This window comes from Parambassis ranga, chromosome 10 (genome assembly GCF_900634625.1).
Source record: "Parambassis ranga chromosome 10, fParRan2.1, whole genome shotgun sequence".
Lineage (NCBI taxonomy): Eukaryota > Metazoa > Chordata > Actinopteri > Ambassidae > Parambassis > Parambassis ranga.
The window spans coordinates 12,324,659-12,338,478 of NC_041031.1; the positions used below are offsets into that span (position 1 = coordinate 12,324,659).

At 40.9% G+C, this 13,820-nt stretch overlaps 1 protein-coding gene across 6 annotated transcripts in view; it reads right to left on the reverse strand.

The window, feature by feature from the left end:
• Nucleotides 1-366: 366 nt before the first annotated feature.
• The window catches only part of trpc7b (transient receptor potential cation channel, subfamily C, member 7b), a 38,853-nt gene continuing 25,399 nt past the window's right edge, over nucleotides 367-13,820 (reverse strand). The window contains exons 7-12 of one of the 6 annotated variants that reach the window (XM_028416319.1): nucleotides 4,623-4,818; nucleotides 4,243-4,464; nucleotides 1,931-1,943; nucleotides 1,628-1,653; nucleotides 772-847; nucleotides 367-543 (exon numbers count right to left, since the gene is read on the reverse strand). In XM_028416319.1, the coding sequence (XP_028272120.1) occupies nucleotides 404-543; nucleotides 772-847; nucleotides 1,628-1,653; nucleotides 1,931-1,943; nucleotides 4,243-4,464; nucleotides 4,623-4,818 (673 nt within the window). In that variant the 3' untranslated portion in view covers nucleotides 367-403. Of the gene's footprint in view, nucleotides 544-771; nucleotides 848-1,627; nucleotides 1,709-1,930; nucleotides 1,944-4,188; nucleotides 4,465-4,622; nucleotides 4,819-13,820 lie in introns of all 6 variants that reach the window. The other 5 variants (XM_028416315.1, XM_028416317.1, XM_028416316.1 and 2 more) reach the window with 5 other exon arrangements.

Here is a 13,820-nt window from a genome sequence, read left to right on the forward strand (position 1 = left end):
GCCTGTGAGCCCCTTTTTTTCTCTCCCTTCTCACTCCCTGAAGACTTTGTCTTTAATTAGAATTGAACCGTCAAGACCAAGAGCTTATATGTTGACCTTTGACCCTTTGACCTCATTCTCACTTGCAGTTCCTCTCACATTCCTTCCTAATTGGTCACAGCAGATACAAATCATTTACCTGCCCTGCATCTCTTTTAGTGTCCTCCATTCATCCTGTCGAATTTCCTAAACATCCTGCTTCCCCTCTCTCTTTTACTACTCCTCTTGTACTACTAAGGTCTTAAAAATACCTGCCCGGACCCGGCTGTCTGCCCCCACTAGCTCCTCCTCATAATTTTACCCTCTTTCACATCTTACTCCCTCCTTTCTTTTCCCTCTCTCTCTCCCCTTCTTGTAAGCCCTGTCAGTGTCTCATGGTGTTCTTGCCAAACTTGTCGCTAAGTTGCTGGATGAGGAGAGCCAGCTCTCCGGCGGCCTGGGACTTCTCCTCAAGGAGCTCATAGCGGAGGCTGGAAATGTCTTGCTTGATCTCCTTCAGCTCGCCTGCAGTCACGCACGGACACATACAAAAAGTAGATGTGAGCGAGTGCATCACAATCAGGGCACGTGAGTGTGAGTAAGTTCAGACGTGTATGCAAGTAAGTGCTTGGAGGTCCTAGCTACAGCCATACACAATTAATGATGCAATGATGTATACTCATATACAGTCTGTACACTTTCTATGTGCACCTATATTTCTTGGACAAATAATGACAAAGAGGGAATTTTTACCTTCATTGACTTCATCACTTTCCCTGTCCACTTGAGCTTTAAGCACATACCGCTTAATCAGGCGTTTCATGATCTTCTATAAGAAAGAGAGGAAACATAAAGATTAAACAGAGAGAGGGTAATGTGTATCCACTGTGCTCTAACTACATTATCTTGACATATATTTTACTCTCTTTCAGTCTGAAAGATAAAAGTGTGTGGACAGTGGTACAGGTCTGTCCTGTGAGTTGGTCTGTGAAAAATTGAATATTGATCTGTGGCCAATAGGGATGTCCTGCAGCTGCTTCCATGGATCAAGCTGTCAGCCCCTGCATGTAGGCACTCTGGATATGGGTCAATATTTGTCACCATACGCATGCTGTAAATGTCTAATCAAGTAACATCTCAATGCTGTGTGTGTGTGCGTGTGTGTCAGTATGAGTGTGAGTGTCTGGGAAAACACTCGAAATGGAACGCTTGAACCAAAGTGAAAGAAGTTAGATTTCCCTGAGGGGAAATGTGAAGAGCAGAGGAGGAGGAGAGTGTCTTCCCCTTCTTCAGTGCCATGCTTTGAGTCCATTTGCCGAGTGCCTGCCTTCAGGGTCTCTCAAACAGCTCATTAAAGGATTTTTTACCCTTACTTACTTGCTTTCCATCGATGTCCTTCCATCTAAACTGGTGAAATTCTTTCCTCGTTGTTGCGTTCTTACCTCTGCCACCCTGTCCCTTCCCCCCTTGCTGTCATCCTGTCATCACCCTTCAGCTTCTATACCTTTTCTGCTTATATATTTCCCAGCCTGCATGGCCCTCATTTTATTCTTCTTCCATCACATGTCAAATTCTTCTTCTCCACTCTCTGCATCTGCTCCTGTCTTACCTGGTATCTGGTCGGGTGTTTCCTAGCTTTTCTTTGGATAAACTCCTCTCCTGGTCGCGCATAAGCCCTGAAGCGTTCATCCTGCAACAGTGAGAAACACACAAGTCCGGAGCTAATGTCTGATGTCAGGGTTTAGCGATCTTCTAAAATGGAGGCATTTGAATGGGTTGTTAAGGCAGATTGCCCAAAAAAGATATGACACAACAATGAAAGGCAGGACTCGGTGTTTGTATCGAGAGCCAAAGAGAGTGCATCACTTGACCAGAGAGAAATTTTGGTAAGTGACTCCTAAATGCCTTCCACGTCCATGACCTTGCTTTGTAGCACATGTGTCATTTCAACGTTGCAGTGTTAAAGTAGTAAGCAGTAGTAGCCAACAAGTTCTCACACATGTATGGAAAAGTAAGTCACTTGCCAGTGAATCCCAATACAGCACATTGACTGAAGTAGCAGGCTTTAAAAAAAAGTCTGCTTACTGAGGTGGAAATCTGGACAGTAAAGATTTACACTCACACAACATTAGGACGGCACTAGCTATGTTAACACTGGTTGTGTTGATGCTTTTCTGGTGAAGTTGGGCTTGAAGTGGATGAAAGATATCCATGTATTACCTGATTAATACAAAAGTTTAGCAACAAAATGGAGAAACTTTAACATTTCTCTGATACTGGGATGTGTGGTGTATCTAGTACACACATCAGTTAAAGGTCTGACAATAAAAAGTCAAAGTCAATAGTTCACATTCCAAAAAAAGGTCCATCAAAAGCTTTATCTCTCCATACATTATTAGAAGAAAGACATTCACCATGATCAAGCTTTTTTAATGTTGTTTCAGTGTTTTAGTGTCCCACCATCCAAGGACACATTTGTCTGACATCTGACATTTGTTGTTTGAAGCTCACCTTGTCTTCTCTGAGAGAACAACATGTACAGTATTTTTGAGGGTCTTTGTAGAACAGAGAAAAGGCAAATTATGCACTTCAGTGTTTTGTCTACTTGCTGCTTTACTTAACCCCCACACTCAAATGGAAACCAGTGTTTCAGCTTCATGTGAGTGTGATGATCACATCTTTTATGCAGGGGTTTTCCAAAGGCCAGCAGACAAAGCCCAGACCACTTTGTTGTGCACTCTGTGATCTAGTCCCTATCAATAACATGCTTTGTTGGCCTCTGCTGCCTCTGCTTAACTGATTTTCAATTTCTTTGCTTTTTGGCTAGAAATTAATTGTCATAAGTGCTGTGAATTGCGAATGAAAGGCAATTTCACCAAAGGGTATGAGCATAAATTATAGTCCAGAAGAAGCCACATACATACACAAAAATAGCAGTACAGTACACTTCCTGAACTTTTTCATATCAACTCCACACATGAATATTTATTCATGATCTAGCACATTACTAGAGGCTTAGTCACTTTCTCCTTAATACATTGAGTGCAGTTACTGAAGCTTCTCTAGTCACTGACTTTATCTTTGTGAACATATGCTGCTTTGAAACACAATTAGCTTCACTTTCTCTAAGGGTGTAGCAACATGCACCAAAATGCCAAGAAGAAAAAAAAAATGACTGACTCAGAAAGATCACACTGTTTTCTCTAAATCTCACTTGACATTCTCGACGTTCTGTGTTGGAGTGTGAGCTTATGTATCGATCGCTCGCTGCACCTGCTTGGCTCTGCAGTTAGACTGTCAGAGTTGTGGAGAATGTTAGGAACTCACAAAAGCAGCAGTGTGTAACCCATCTTGTCCCCATCCAAAAGCTGCCCAGGCATTTGAGCAGACGCAGGAAAAGCCAACGGCCTGACTAATAGCCGAGGTGCTGAGGTGAGCCATTTGAGCTGAGGAATCAGGCAGAGGAAATGCCTCTAGACGTGGCAAGTGTTAAGATTGATTTTATATTAAATGGTCTATGCTTTCTTCTTCACGCAAGACTTTCTTTTGATTACAGTAACTTTATTTGGATGGACAATCCGTGAGTGAGAGAGATTCTAAGAGAAGGAATAAAAAAGCTCTGGCTGCATCACAGACCCCCTTTTTTGAGTCTTGTGGCCACAAGGCCATGTGAGTACTATAATGTGATGAAGATTCAGTCCGTTATAGTCAGTTGACTTAAGCCTCACTATAAGCCACCTCCACTAAGGACAGCTGTGGGTGTAATTAGTGTCTTTTTGCCCTTTCATTGATTTTAAGAGTTCAACAAAAGCCACATGGAAGATAAATGTATGGACAAGTGTAAGTGCACTTCCAATAATTAGTAAGTTTGTCACCAGCTAATTTCTTCCAGTAAACTTGAGCAGACATTCTCTATTATAAACTGGCGATTTCTGCACAGTCTGTCACTACCATTTTACAGCTGTCTGAGAATAAAATGCAGAATGGGAGCCAAGAAGAACAAGTTGCCTGATCTCAGTAATTAGCCTGTAAACTCATTATTTTACCACAGTTCAGAAAAAAAATGAGATAAAAAGAAACACAGTTGATTATTTGGCTGTTGCTTCTGCAGCTAGGTTTGAACGCCCTTAATTAACAATTGTTCACTGTCATCATCTCATTACGTGTAATGTTGTTTACTTTGTTTCTGTAACTTATGAGATCAGAAATTGAAGTGTTACTGACCTTGGCTTGTGAGTTGAGCCTGCCCATCTCCAGCTCGTTGTTATGGCGGCGTCCGTTGGCCTTGCAGAGGTGTATCAGGCAGGACTTGATGCGGAGGACCAGATAGTAGAAGGACTTGGGGCTGGGAACCAGGTTAAAGGGAGCAGGCAGGGTGCGGCCCTCATCAAAGTAAGAGAGCCACAACTTTGCTCGGGCAAACTTCCACTCTACATCTGCATCTTCCTGCAAACAGAGGATGTATAAATATGGTAAAAGAAATCATTTCAGTCATAATGTCAAAAATTATGTCAGGCTCCTGCAAGCATATCAAACAATGATCCTCAATGACTTGTTGACAACATTATACAGTTCTCTATTGACTGACCATCTTTTTTATGTACCTCTATCTCCTGGTAAGAGCTGTTGATCATAGCGATGAGCATATTGAGAAGCACCACCACCATGGTGACGTTATAGACACCGTACAGCACGTAGCCAATGTTCTCTATGAACTTATGATCATACTTGAGCACCACAGAGATCACTTCAGACAGCCCGAAGATTGACCAGAAAAGGGTCTTAAAACTCTCCTCCACCCTGCAAGGACAGCGAGCGAGCGAGCGAGAGAGAGAGAGAGAGAGAGAGAGAGAGAGAGAACACCAATCAGGTAACAGGTCATGACAGTGACAACACACTAGAAGACCAGCACATTAATTGTTCTTGCACACATACAAACACATAAAATGTACTTTAATGTTGTGGGATTTATGAGCTGGCACTGATGAAATACCTGATGAGTCATGTCCAATTTGAGCATGTTATCCCATTTCTCCCTCACACACACACAAACACATTCACTTACAATTACACACATATGTACAACAGAACTGAAGTGCAGGAAGTGACTAAGCTCTAGGAAGAGATCATTTGGTTTATAGAACTTAGTCCATTAAGTCTTTAGCCTCATCCTGAGTCAATCTTTATGCTAAGCAGACAAGGCTTGTCTGACCTAAAATTAATACAAAATGTGAATACAGGTGAAAAAACATGTGCAGTAAAAAGATGAATAAAATACCTAAACATGCATGGTGGTCAAATGACTTAATTAGATATCCCACTCTTGTGGTTTACATACATCAGGTTCCTTAGTCCTACTTGCCCCTTCCCCTGTATGAGGAATTAAATGCTTCATAGTAGGTTTCTTTTTTCACAGTCAAATCTCTGGATCAAGGATCACTTTCTGGCACTGACCCGGTGTGTATCTTTGTCTGCCAGAGCGGCAAGAAAGAAAAACTGGAGAATAGGTAAAACAGACCAGTGAACATTGATGTTCAGGTGCACAGTGTTTAATATTCTATGAGTGGCAAGCATGGGCTTGAGATGACAGAGGGGAGGCTGAGCTGAGGAGGAGCTGCCTGGTTGGGTTGCTGGAGGGGCTGGAGGGTAGGAGGAGGCCATGGGGAGAGAAGATCTGTAAGTTCCTGGTCTGGAGGTGTGGGTGTCTTCCAAATTAGCTTTTTTTCAAAGAGACATAGTTTCATTGGCAGGCAGAAAGCTGGGTAGTAGCACACACAGAGAAAAAACATACTCTCCCATGCATAAAAAGACACACACACACACAGTGGCAGACTCTTCCCTCTTCTCTATCCCACACACATAAAAACTGAGACTCCTCTGGGTGCTTCAGCTTTAACCTTTCTAGAGGAAAGAAAACACTCTTGAACTTTCAACACCAGATCTCTGACTTTGTCTTTGTGTGTGTTCTTTTTCTTTAAGTCAGAAGCAGGAACATCTAGGAATGTGCTGTGTCATTTTCCAACACAATTACCTACATTTAAAACGCACAGGTTCAATGAAGTAGAATTAGACTAGTCAGTCTATTCTAATCAGTCTATTCTCTTTATGTTCAGGTATTAAAACACTTCAGCAGCTCCCTTTATCAGGCTGACACACATCTTGTGTATTTCTGAACTTTGGCTGAACTGATTAACATGATTGTTGGCCATCTACAGCAAGCCCAATAGACAACAATACGTGTGAACTACAATCATGAAAAACACATCCCATTTTCTGAACAACCTTTACATTCTTGTTCTACACCAAGCATTCTAACTGACTTTGAGACAGTAACTGTAATTATGGCTGCATCTATGAGAGGGCACAGCTGTGATTATATGGTGTGTGGTTGATTGTCAGTGGTATGTTATGTATGTGACATACAAATTCCATTCAGGGGTTATGTGTGTTCGAGAAGTTGACAAAGTGCTAAATTGAAGCTAATTATTTATGGACTCCTGTGGTTTAAATGAGTAATTACAGCATGGCACAAATAGCAGCTGCAAAGTCTGAGTAATATCAACAGTTATAAGTTGCAGCTTGGTCTTTTCTCTTCTGTCTGTATTTTTCATTATTTGACTAGACAAGGCCTACCCTGCCAATGCTATGCACCCAGGTAAAGCAAAGCAACCTGTGCTCTCCATAGTAATGTAACATGAGGTTGATATTTCAGTAACATGTCTCCAATAACATGTCCATATGTTCATAACCATGTGCCATATCTGGCAGATGTATCAATTAACTGTGTTTTATTGTGAGGCTGTGCACTGGACTGCTTCTTGCTGTCAACAAAAAACTGAAACAGCATGCTGCCTTGTGTCAATATATATATATATATATATATATATATATATATATGTAAGTGTGTGTGTGTGTGTGTGTGTGTGGATATAAGCATATAGCGTAAAGCCTGCAAGATCACACTTCTGATCTCACACATCTTGTGGAAAAACCAGTTCCTTGTGTGTTTGGAAAGCGGGAGGCGAGGACAGCCAGTGGATCTAACACATTGAAATTTTAATGCAATTTAATGCAAAGTGGCAATATGTCAATGTGTAGCAAGGCGCAGACTTCTTACACTTACACTTTGCTCCTGAACAGATGAACATGCAGGGTAAACGTGTAAACATATGGAAAGATTTGCAAAGCATCCCATCAACCCATCAGGTTACTATATAACTACTTATAGAAATAAGCATTCCTTTCAAACACATGAGACGTGAGCACCAACATTTTCTTGTGACTTCATTGAAGGCAAGTTTAAACATAAACACATACAGAAACCTTTGTGATAGTCATTGAGTGAGAGAGTCTTTATTTCCAGCAGTTTAATCTCCTCACTCACTATTCACGTTGCTCACATTTAGAAGACTATCATGCAATCAGGGGAACCAAAGATAGCAATTTCACAGGACTTTCCTTAAAAATGTGTTTTTTTGAGCCTTCTCTTTTTCAGTGATATCCCGTCATCTATCTTTACAAGATACAATTATTTCCTGTCGCTTAGAAATATAAAACAAAACAAAAAAGGGCCTCCATTTTTTTTGGTTTTGATTGTTACGTTCCAGTTATCTTTTAAATCAAATTATTCTCAAAATGAGTCCTCCTTCCCACCCCTGTGAAACACTTGATTTAGATTCTCATGTTCCCAGAATGTGAGTGCAGATAATGATGAAGGGCTTTGTTCCAACTAACATTCATGTGCCACTAAACCACACACTCATAGGAGCAAACACACACACACACCACAGCAGACTATTTATATTCATCTGTTCTCTTCCTTAGATATTTACCTTAAAATAACTTCCATAAATACGTGTTACATTTATGTATTGGCAGAGTTACACTTCCTACAGCACCATCCAGATTAATCAGTAGAAGGATATACTGTATGTACATGGCTGCATTATACCTCACTGCTAGCTGTTCTCCACATATATGGAGAGCACAGGGATCAGAGTGAGAGCTGAGGTTCGTCCTTCATACTGGATGATGTTGATGCATGAGCAGCCAGTGATGCTGTGCATCATCATTTGTTTTGCTTGTCTTGTTTTCAGCTTATTGAATTTACTGAAATCTTTGTGAGACACCTATCAGGGAGGAAGTGCAATTATAGAAAATCTAAAATATATCATTACAGATGAACAGCTCTGATCAATCTGAATTTTGGCTTTGCTAATGTCAAGTAAGGCACCAGCAATGTGTGTTACACAATACCATGTTACTAAGATGGATGAGATGCTCAATATAATGGATAATGGAAATTTTTTAACAACCAAGGAATCAGATTATTTCATTTGAAACTTGTGTGTGTGCGTGTATGTGTGTGTGTGTGTGGTTTAAAACAGCAGGCAGTGAATCAGCAGGGACAGCTGGAGACAAGATGGACAGTGTGTTATTATCTGTTATTAAGAGGGGCAGCTCCCAACTGGCTGCATATACACATACACACACAGCTGTGTTTCCATCACTTCTTTGTTTCCTTTTACTATTTATTTATATTTATAACTTGGATATTTCAGCGAATGTTGTAAGTCTCCACCCTAAAATTTTTGCTATAAGGAGTCTATAAAACAAGTAACAAGTCCCCACTTGGGTGAATGTGCAATCAGATCAGTGAGTAATCTCAGTACACACATACGCATGCACGCACGCACACACACACACACACACACACACACTTACCCCTGCAGGACACTAACAATAATGAACTCTGTTACTTCCTCTCCTTCATGCCATGCATGCCCCCTGTGTGTGGGAGACTGGTGAGTCACCTCAGCTCTGCAGGAGTGGTTCTAACCCAATCACCAACGGGCCCAAATCCACATCTCATGAGACATGTTCTCTCCATCTATGCTTCATGTATAACTGTCTTTGTCTTAGTTCCCCTCTTTTTGCTATCTTTTGCTGTCTTGTGTTTGTATCTCTCTTTTTCTAATTTTCTTATTATTTTCTACTGCTTTTATATCTTTCTCCATATCACTCCTAACCCCCACCTCCTCCCTCAAGCTCACTCCATCATTCATTCATTTCATTATGACAGCTTTTAGCTATTTCTGTCTCTCAATCTATTTTTTAAGATTCATACTTCTCTTTTTTCATTATTTTTGCCTCCTTCATATATTTCTATTCTTTGTTTAATCCGCGGCAGTACAGTCACATCGGCCAAATGTAAATGTTGCACTGTTCTGCTGTCTCTCTCTCCCTCTCTCTCCTTCTGCCCTTCAGTTATTAGTAAGATATTAAATTCTCTTTCCTAATCACTGCTCTCTCTCCTCTCATCTCGTCCCCTCTCCTCCAGACTGACAGACAAATATAGGCAAAACATCTTTAAATATTAAATTTAGTTTAACTTTCTATTGCACCAAAGGAGCTGTCACCATGGTGACAACATAGGGTGTGGACTTGCCCACCTCAGATATTAATGAGTGAGTGCTGCTTCTGAGTGTATGTGTGAGTGTGTGTGTGTGTCTGTATGTAATATACAAAAATGCGGGCAAAGAAGTGGAAGGAGGACTGATCAGAAAAGCGTACAGCGTGACAGGCAGTGGGATAAAAATGAGGAGAGGTTGTTGTGTGTCTTCAGGCAAGCTATGAGAGAAATCTTATTAAGCGGGGAATACAACAGCACAAGATGAGCAATTAAGAGAGTTTTGATAGCAAATCAAGCACGACATCAACTTTTTTTATTCGCCTTCTCCCTTGCTGTCTCCCTTTTTGTTTTCTTTATCTTTTGTGTCAGGACTGGGTAGGATGTTGTATTTTTTTCTTTGGAACTTTTCATACTACATTGTTTGTTAGTAAAACTCAGTGTTTTCCCTACCATTACATTAGCATTATTATATGAAGTTGTAAACCTAGGGGACACTGGTTTATTTGTACTGTTTCTTTTAATTTTCCAAAAGCAAAAGCAGTGTGGTTCTGCTCTAATGAATACTGTAAACATGTCCCTATCCTAAGCTTATATGTTTCCTTCATAAGTGAACATAACTGGGACTTTCAATGGCCAACAGTTATCATTAGTTATATGCTTTATTTTGGGGTTACAGGTAGTGTTAATTAAAAGCACAAGATACACATCCACTGTGTGGGAGCTGCACCTGTAGTGCAGTACTGTACTGTAGCTTATGAAAGCTTGAACTGTCAACATTGCAAAATTTAATAATGAGCAGGACAGGTCTGCTTATGTTGCATGTCATACACGACCATAGAGGACTGGTTATCTGGTACTGGTACACTAGGCTGAAACAACAGGCCACTTAGCCAGGTGCTGCACTGGGGATAATGTTTGCCAAACAGTGGTCATCATCTCCACAGCCTTCTGTACTGTAATACAATATTATAAGTCTGATCATTTTTCTTAGTCTAAGTAACATTTATCTTAGACCCAGAAGTGAAAAATGGCTAAAAACTAGTTCATGCTCTAGGGGTGAAAGCCTGACCATCTTACACACACTTTCAGAGTCCTTGGAATTGACCTATTGTGTTATGTTTGAGAATGTGTTATTTCATTGCCATGTGTGATGTGATCTGCCTGCTCTGGTGCTTCTTAGCTTAGCTTAAACCAATGGACCTGCAAGATTTATGGTCAAATGAGCATCCTGTGTTTTCAGAGGGATCATATCTCACCCTGGGGGGAATTGAATGTTTGACACCAATTGCTGTGATAATAGAATACATTATTGAAATACACTGAACATTTTAATGCTACTTTCCAGGTATTGACATTTAAAATTCCTTAGCAGTCACACCACATAAATGAATTCCATTTCTGTTGCTGTCTCCTTGCTATCCGTCTCAGCCCTAATTATAATTGTGTCTCCCGTCCTTATTTTGACATTCAAATGCGCTTGACTAGTAGGGGCTGCAATCTCCTTAGTCTTTTCTCTCTACATTGCTGATATTTATGCAGCTATGACCTCAACTGCATTACACTATGTCTGTAAATTTAATTAAAATACATACATGTTATCCCAGTAAATGGATTTTATAACAATACATATGCCTACTTGAACCAAAGTCGACCTACCAGGTTCAGGAGTTTTTTAACCCATTACATGACTATTATTACGTGACTATATATGTATACACACACACACACACACACACACACATATATATGCATATATAAAGCCATGGTCAAATCTGTGCTGAGCCTGAGTGTCTGTTGCTCGATCTGCATGACCTTCTCTCCTCCTCTCTCATTCTCTCTCCCTTCTTTCCCCTCCTTTGTCCATGTATTCTGGCTGGTCTCCTGCATTTTGCCTGAACAATGAGCCAAGCTAAGAACACCCTCCTCTGCATCGCTCCCTGTGGTTCTTTCCTCATCCTCTCCATCTCCCTCTGTCCTCCTCCCGCGGACTTCATCTCCATACTTTATTGCTGTACTCTTTAGCATCAGCATCACTACAATCAATATTTCAATTTTGTCCTTGACACATCAACCGGTTCCTTTTTTTTCTAACCCAAATATGCAAAGATTGATCCCTCGCTTCTTTTTCTGCTCCTACCTTCCCTCCTCTTCCTCTCTCTGCCTGTCTGTCTGTGTGCAGTGTTGTCATGCATGGCTGACTGGAACATAGAGGTCCAGCACTCCACCAGCAGTGTCCAAATCAAAATTCTGATAAGCGTGTGCCTACGTGTGAATTGATGTGTATATAAATGGCTTCTTTGTCTGTGTAAGCACCTGTTATAGCATATGCAAACACAAACAGTTAGAGACACCAAGGATGTGTGTGTCCCTAGTGTGTGTGCGTATTTACACATATGACAACATAACTGTGTGGGCACACGACAAAGAGCATGTGGCATGTATGTGTGTGTTTTTAAGTGTGAGATAGAACTGTCTTCACACCTCTGGGGGATTGGGTATTTGTGGCTATTACTGCTTGAGTCTTCATTAAGCCCTATCAAGCTGTGCACTCATGTCTAAGAGTTTCTGATGGTGTATGTGAAAGTAAGTGATATCCTCTCTCATGAACTGCCCTTCTTCCCTTCCCCCTCACATCCATCTCTACTTCATTCAATCCCTTAGGCCATGTGGTCCCTGTGGGGGTATCATTACCACCTCCACCTGGCTCCCTCCTCATCTTCCTGAATCAGAGCTATCAGACCAGCCCGTCCTCTCTGCCCTCAATCAAACATGTCCTGTCAGTTACCTGACAATACTGAGAGAACTGAGCACAAATACACATTTACACCTCACAATATATGGAAAGACTTTTTTTTTTGAAAAGTCACAATTTGTGTGCAGCATCAGACAACTCTATAATCAACATGCCTCATAGCAAGTTGAGTGCATTTACACCTTGTAATTGAACTGACAGTGAATTAAACATGTAGACACAAGGCTAAGAGCACCACAGAGTACAGAGGTTGATTAGATGTAAACAAAAATTAGACACAAAAAATGCTTTACTGCCCTGCACAGTTGAGGTATTTGCTTATAAATGTGTAAGAATTAATGCCAGACTGACCCCTGGTGGTGAGACGAACAACAGCAGAATATACTGTAAGGTTTCTGTCTGTATGTAAAAAAAACTCTGTTCCTACAGAAGCAGGCATTCAAGGACACCTTTCCTCCTTACGCCCAATCTGATATAAATTGCTGTAAGAGGCTGTTAAAACGACCAAAGTGCTCCTATTTTTAGAGTGTCAGTATGAGTGCTGATTTTTGAAATCAGCCTTGTATTTGATCTCTAAAAGCAAAAAGAAGAAGCAATAAACAGGGCAATGTACAGAGCTGGATCACAAAGGAAACCATTACTGTGTAATGGTGATGTTAAAGCTCATCCATCTTTTTTCAGATGTCTTCATTACATCAGACTGTTAGGTCGTGATTGCGATCTCTCTGCCAGTCCACTGCAATACCATTAGACACTGTTTTCTCCCTGCCTAGCTGCCTCCTTGTCAGTTGACTCTGCTCTGTCTGTCTGCTCATCACATTGCCTAGATCTCTGGCTCCATGTGGGCAGCCAAGCAGAACTCACAGCCACTAAGACCCCTGTGCTGAGCCTTAGCAGAGGCTAAGATGTGTATATGCACATCACATCAGGTGAAGACTGAGAAAGAAAGTCACCACACACCTTTTATCGATAGTTATTCTATCAAAGTAACTGTTTAGTAACTCAGTAACTGCAAATTAGTTCCATGCTACACAGCCTCCCAGCTGACAGGAATATGTGAAAATAATGGTATTCACTGATAGAGTGCATTTATAAATGTTATGAGCTGCAAGTGTTGTACTATATGATCTAAATGGGTTTGGATCAGCAGTGCAGGCTCAGCTTGGATACAAAATTAAAGGGTTTGGTCCAAGTATAAAGACCCACAAGCAGGCAGGTGTAAAACCAGATTAGACAGACAGATGGTTTTACAGCTCGCCACAACAACCATAAACAGCTAAAAGCTGGCATCATGCTTAATCCTTCAGCTTTGGTTGTCATGTTGAGAGTGCAACAAGTCTGTGGTATCACACGTTTAACTACTGCATGGTTTTGTGGGAGCACTCCAAGCCAGCAACAGCACACAAGTGCACACAATACATGGTTCATGCTTATAACGGCACAGATGTGGACATCTGGCAGAAGTTTGTCATGGCTGAAAAGGCTTCTAACAAAATTAACTGTGGACTGAATTTTTATTACCCGGAAGGTAAATTCTATATTGGAAATATTCCAAAACTTACATTTAAATGGATGTGAAATTACATCCCAGATTTGTCACAGGGAGGGGTCCGTTGCTGTCCATCACAAGAAAAATTA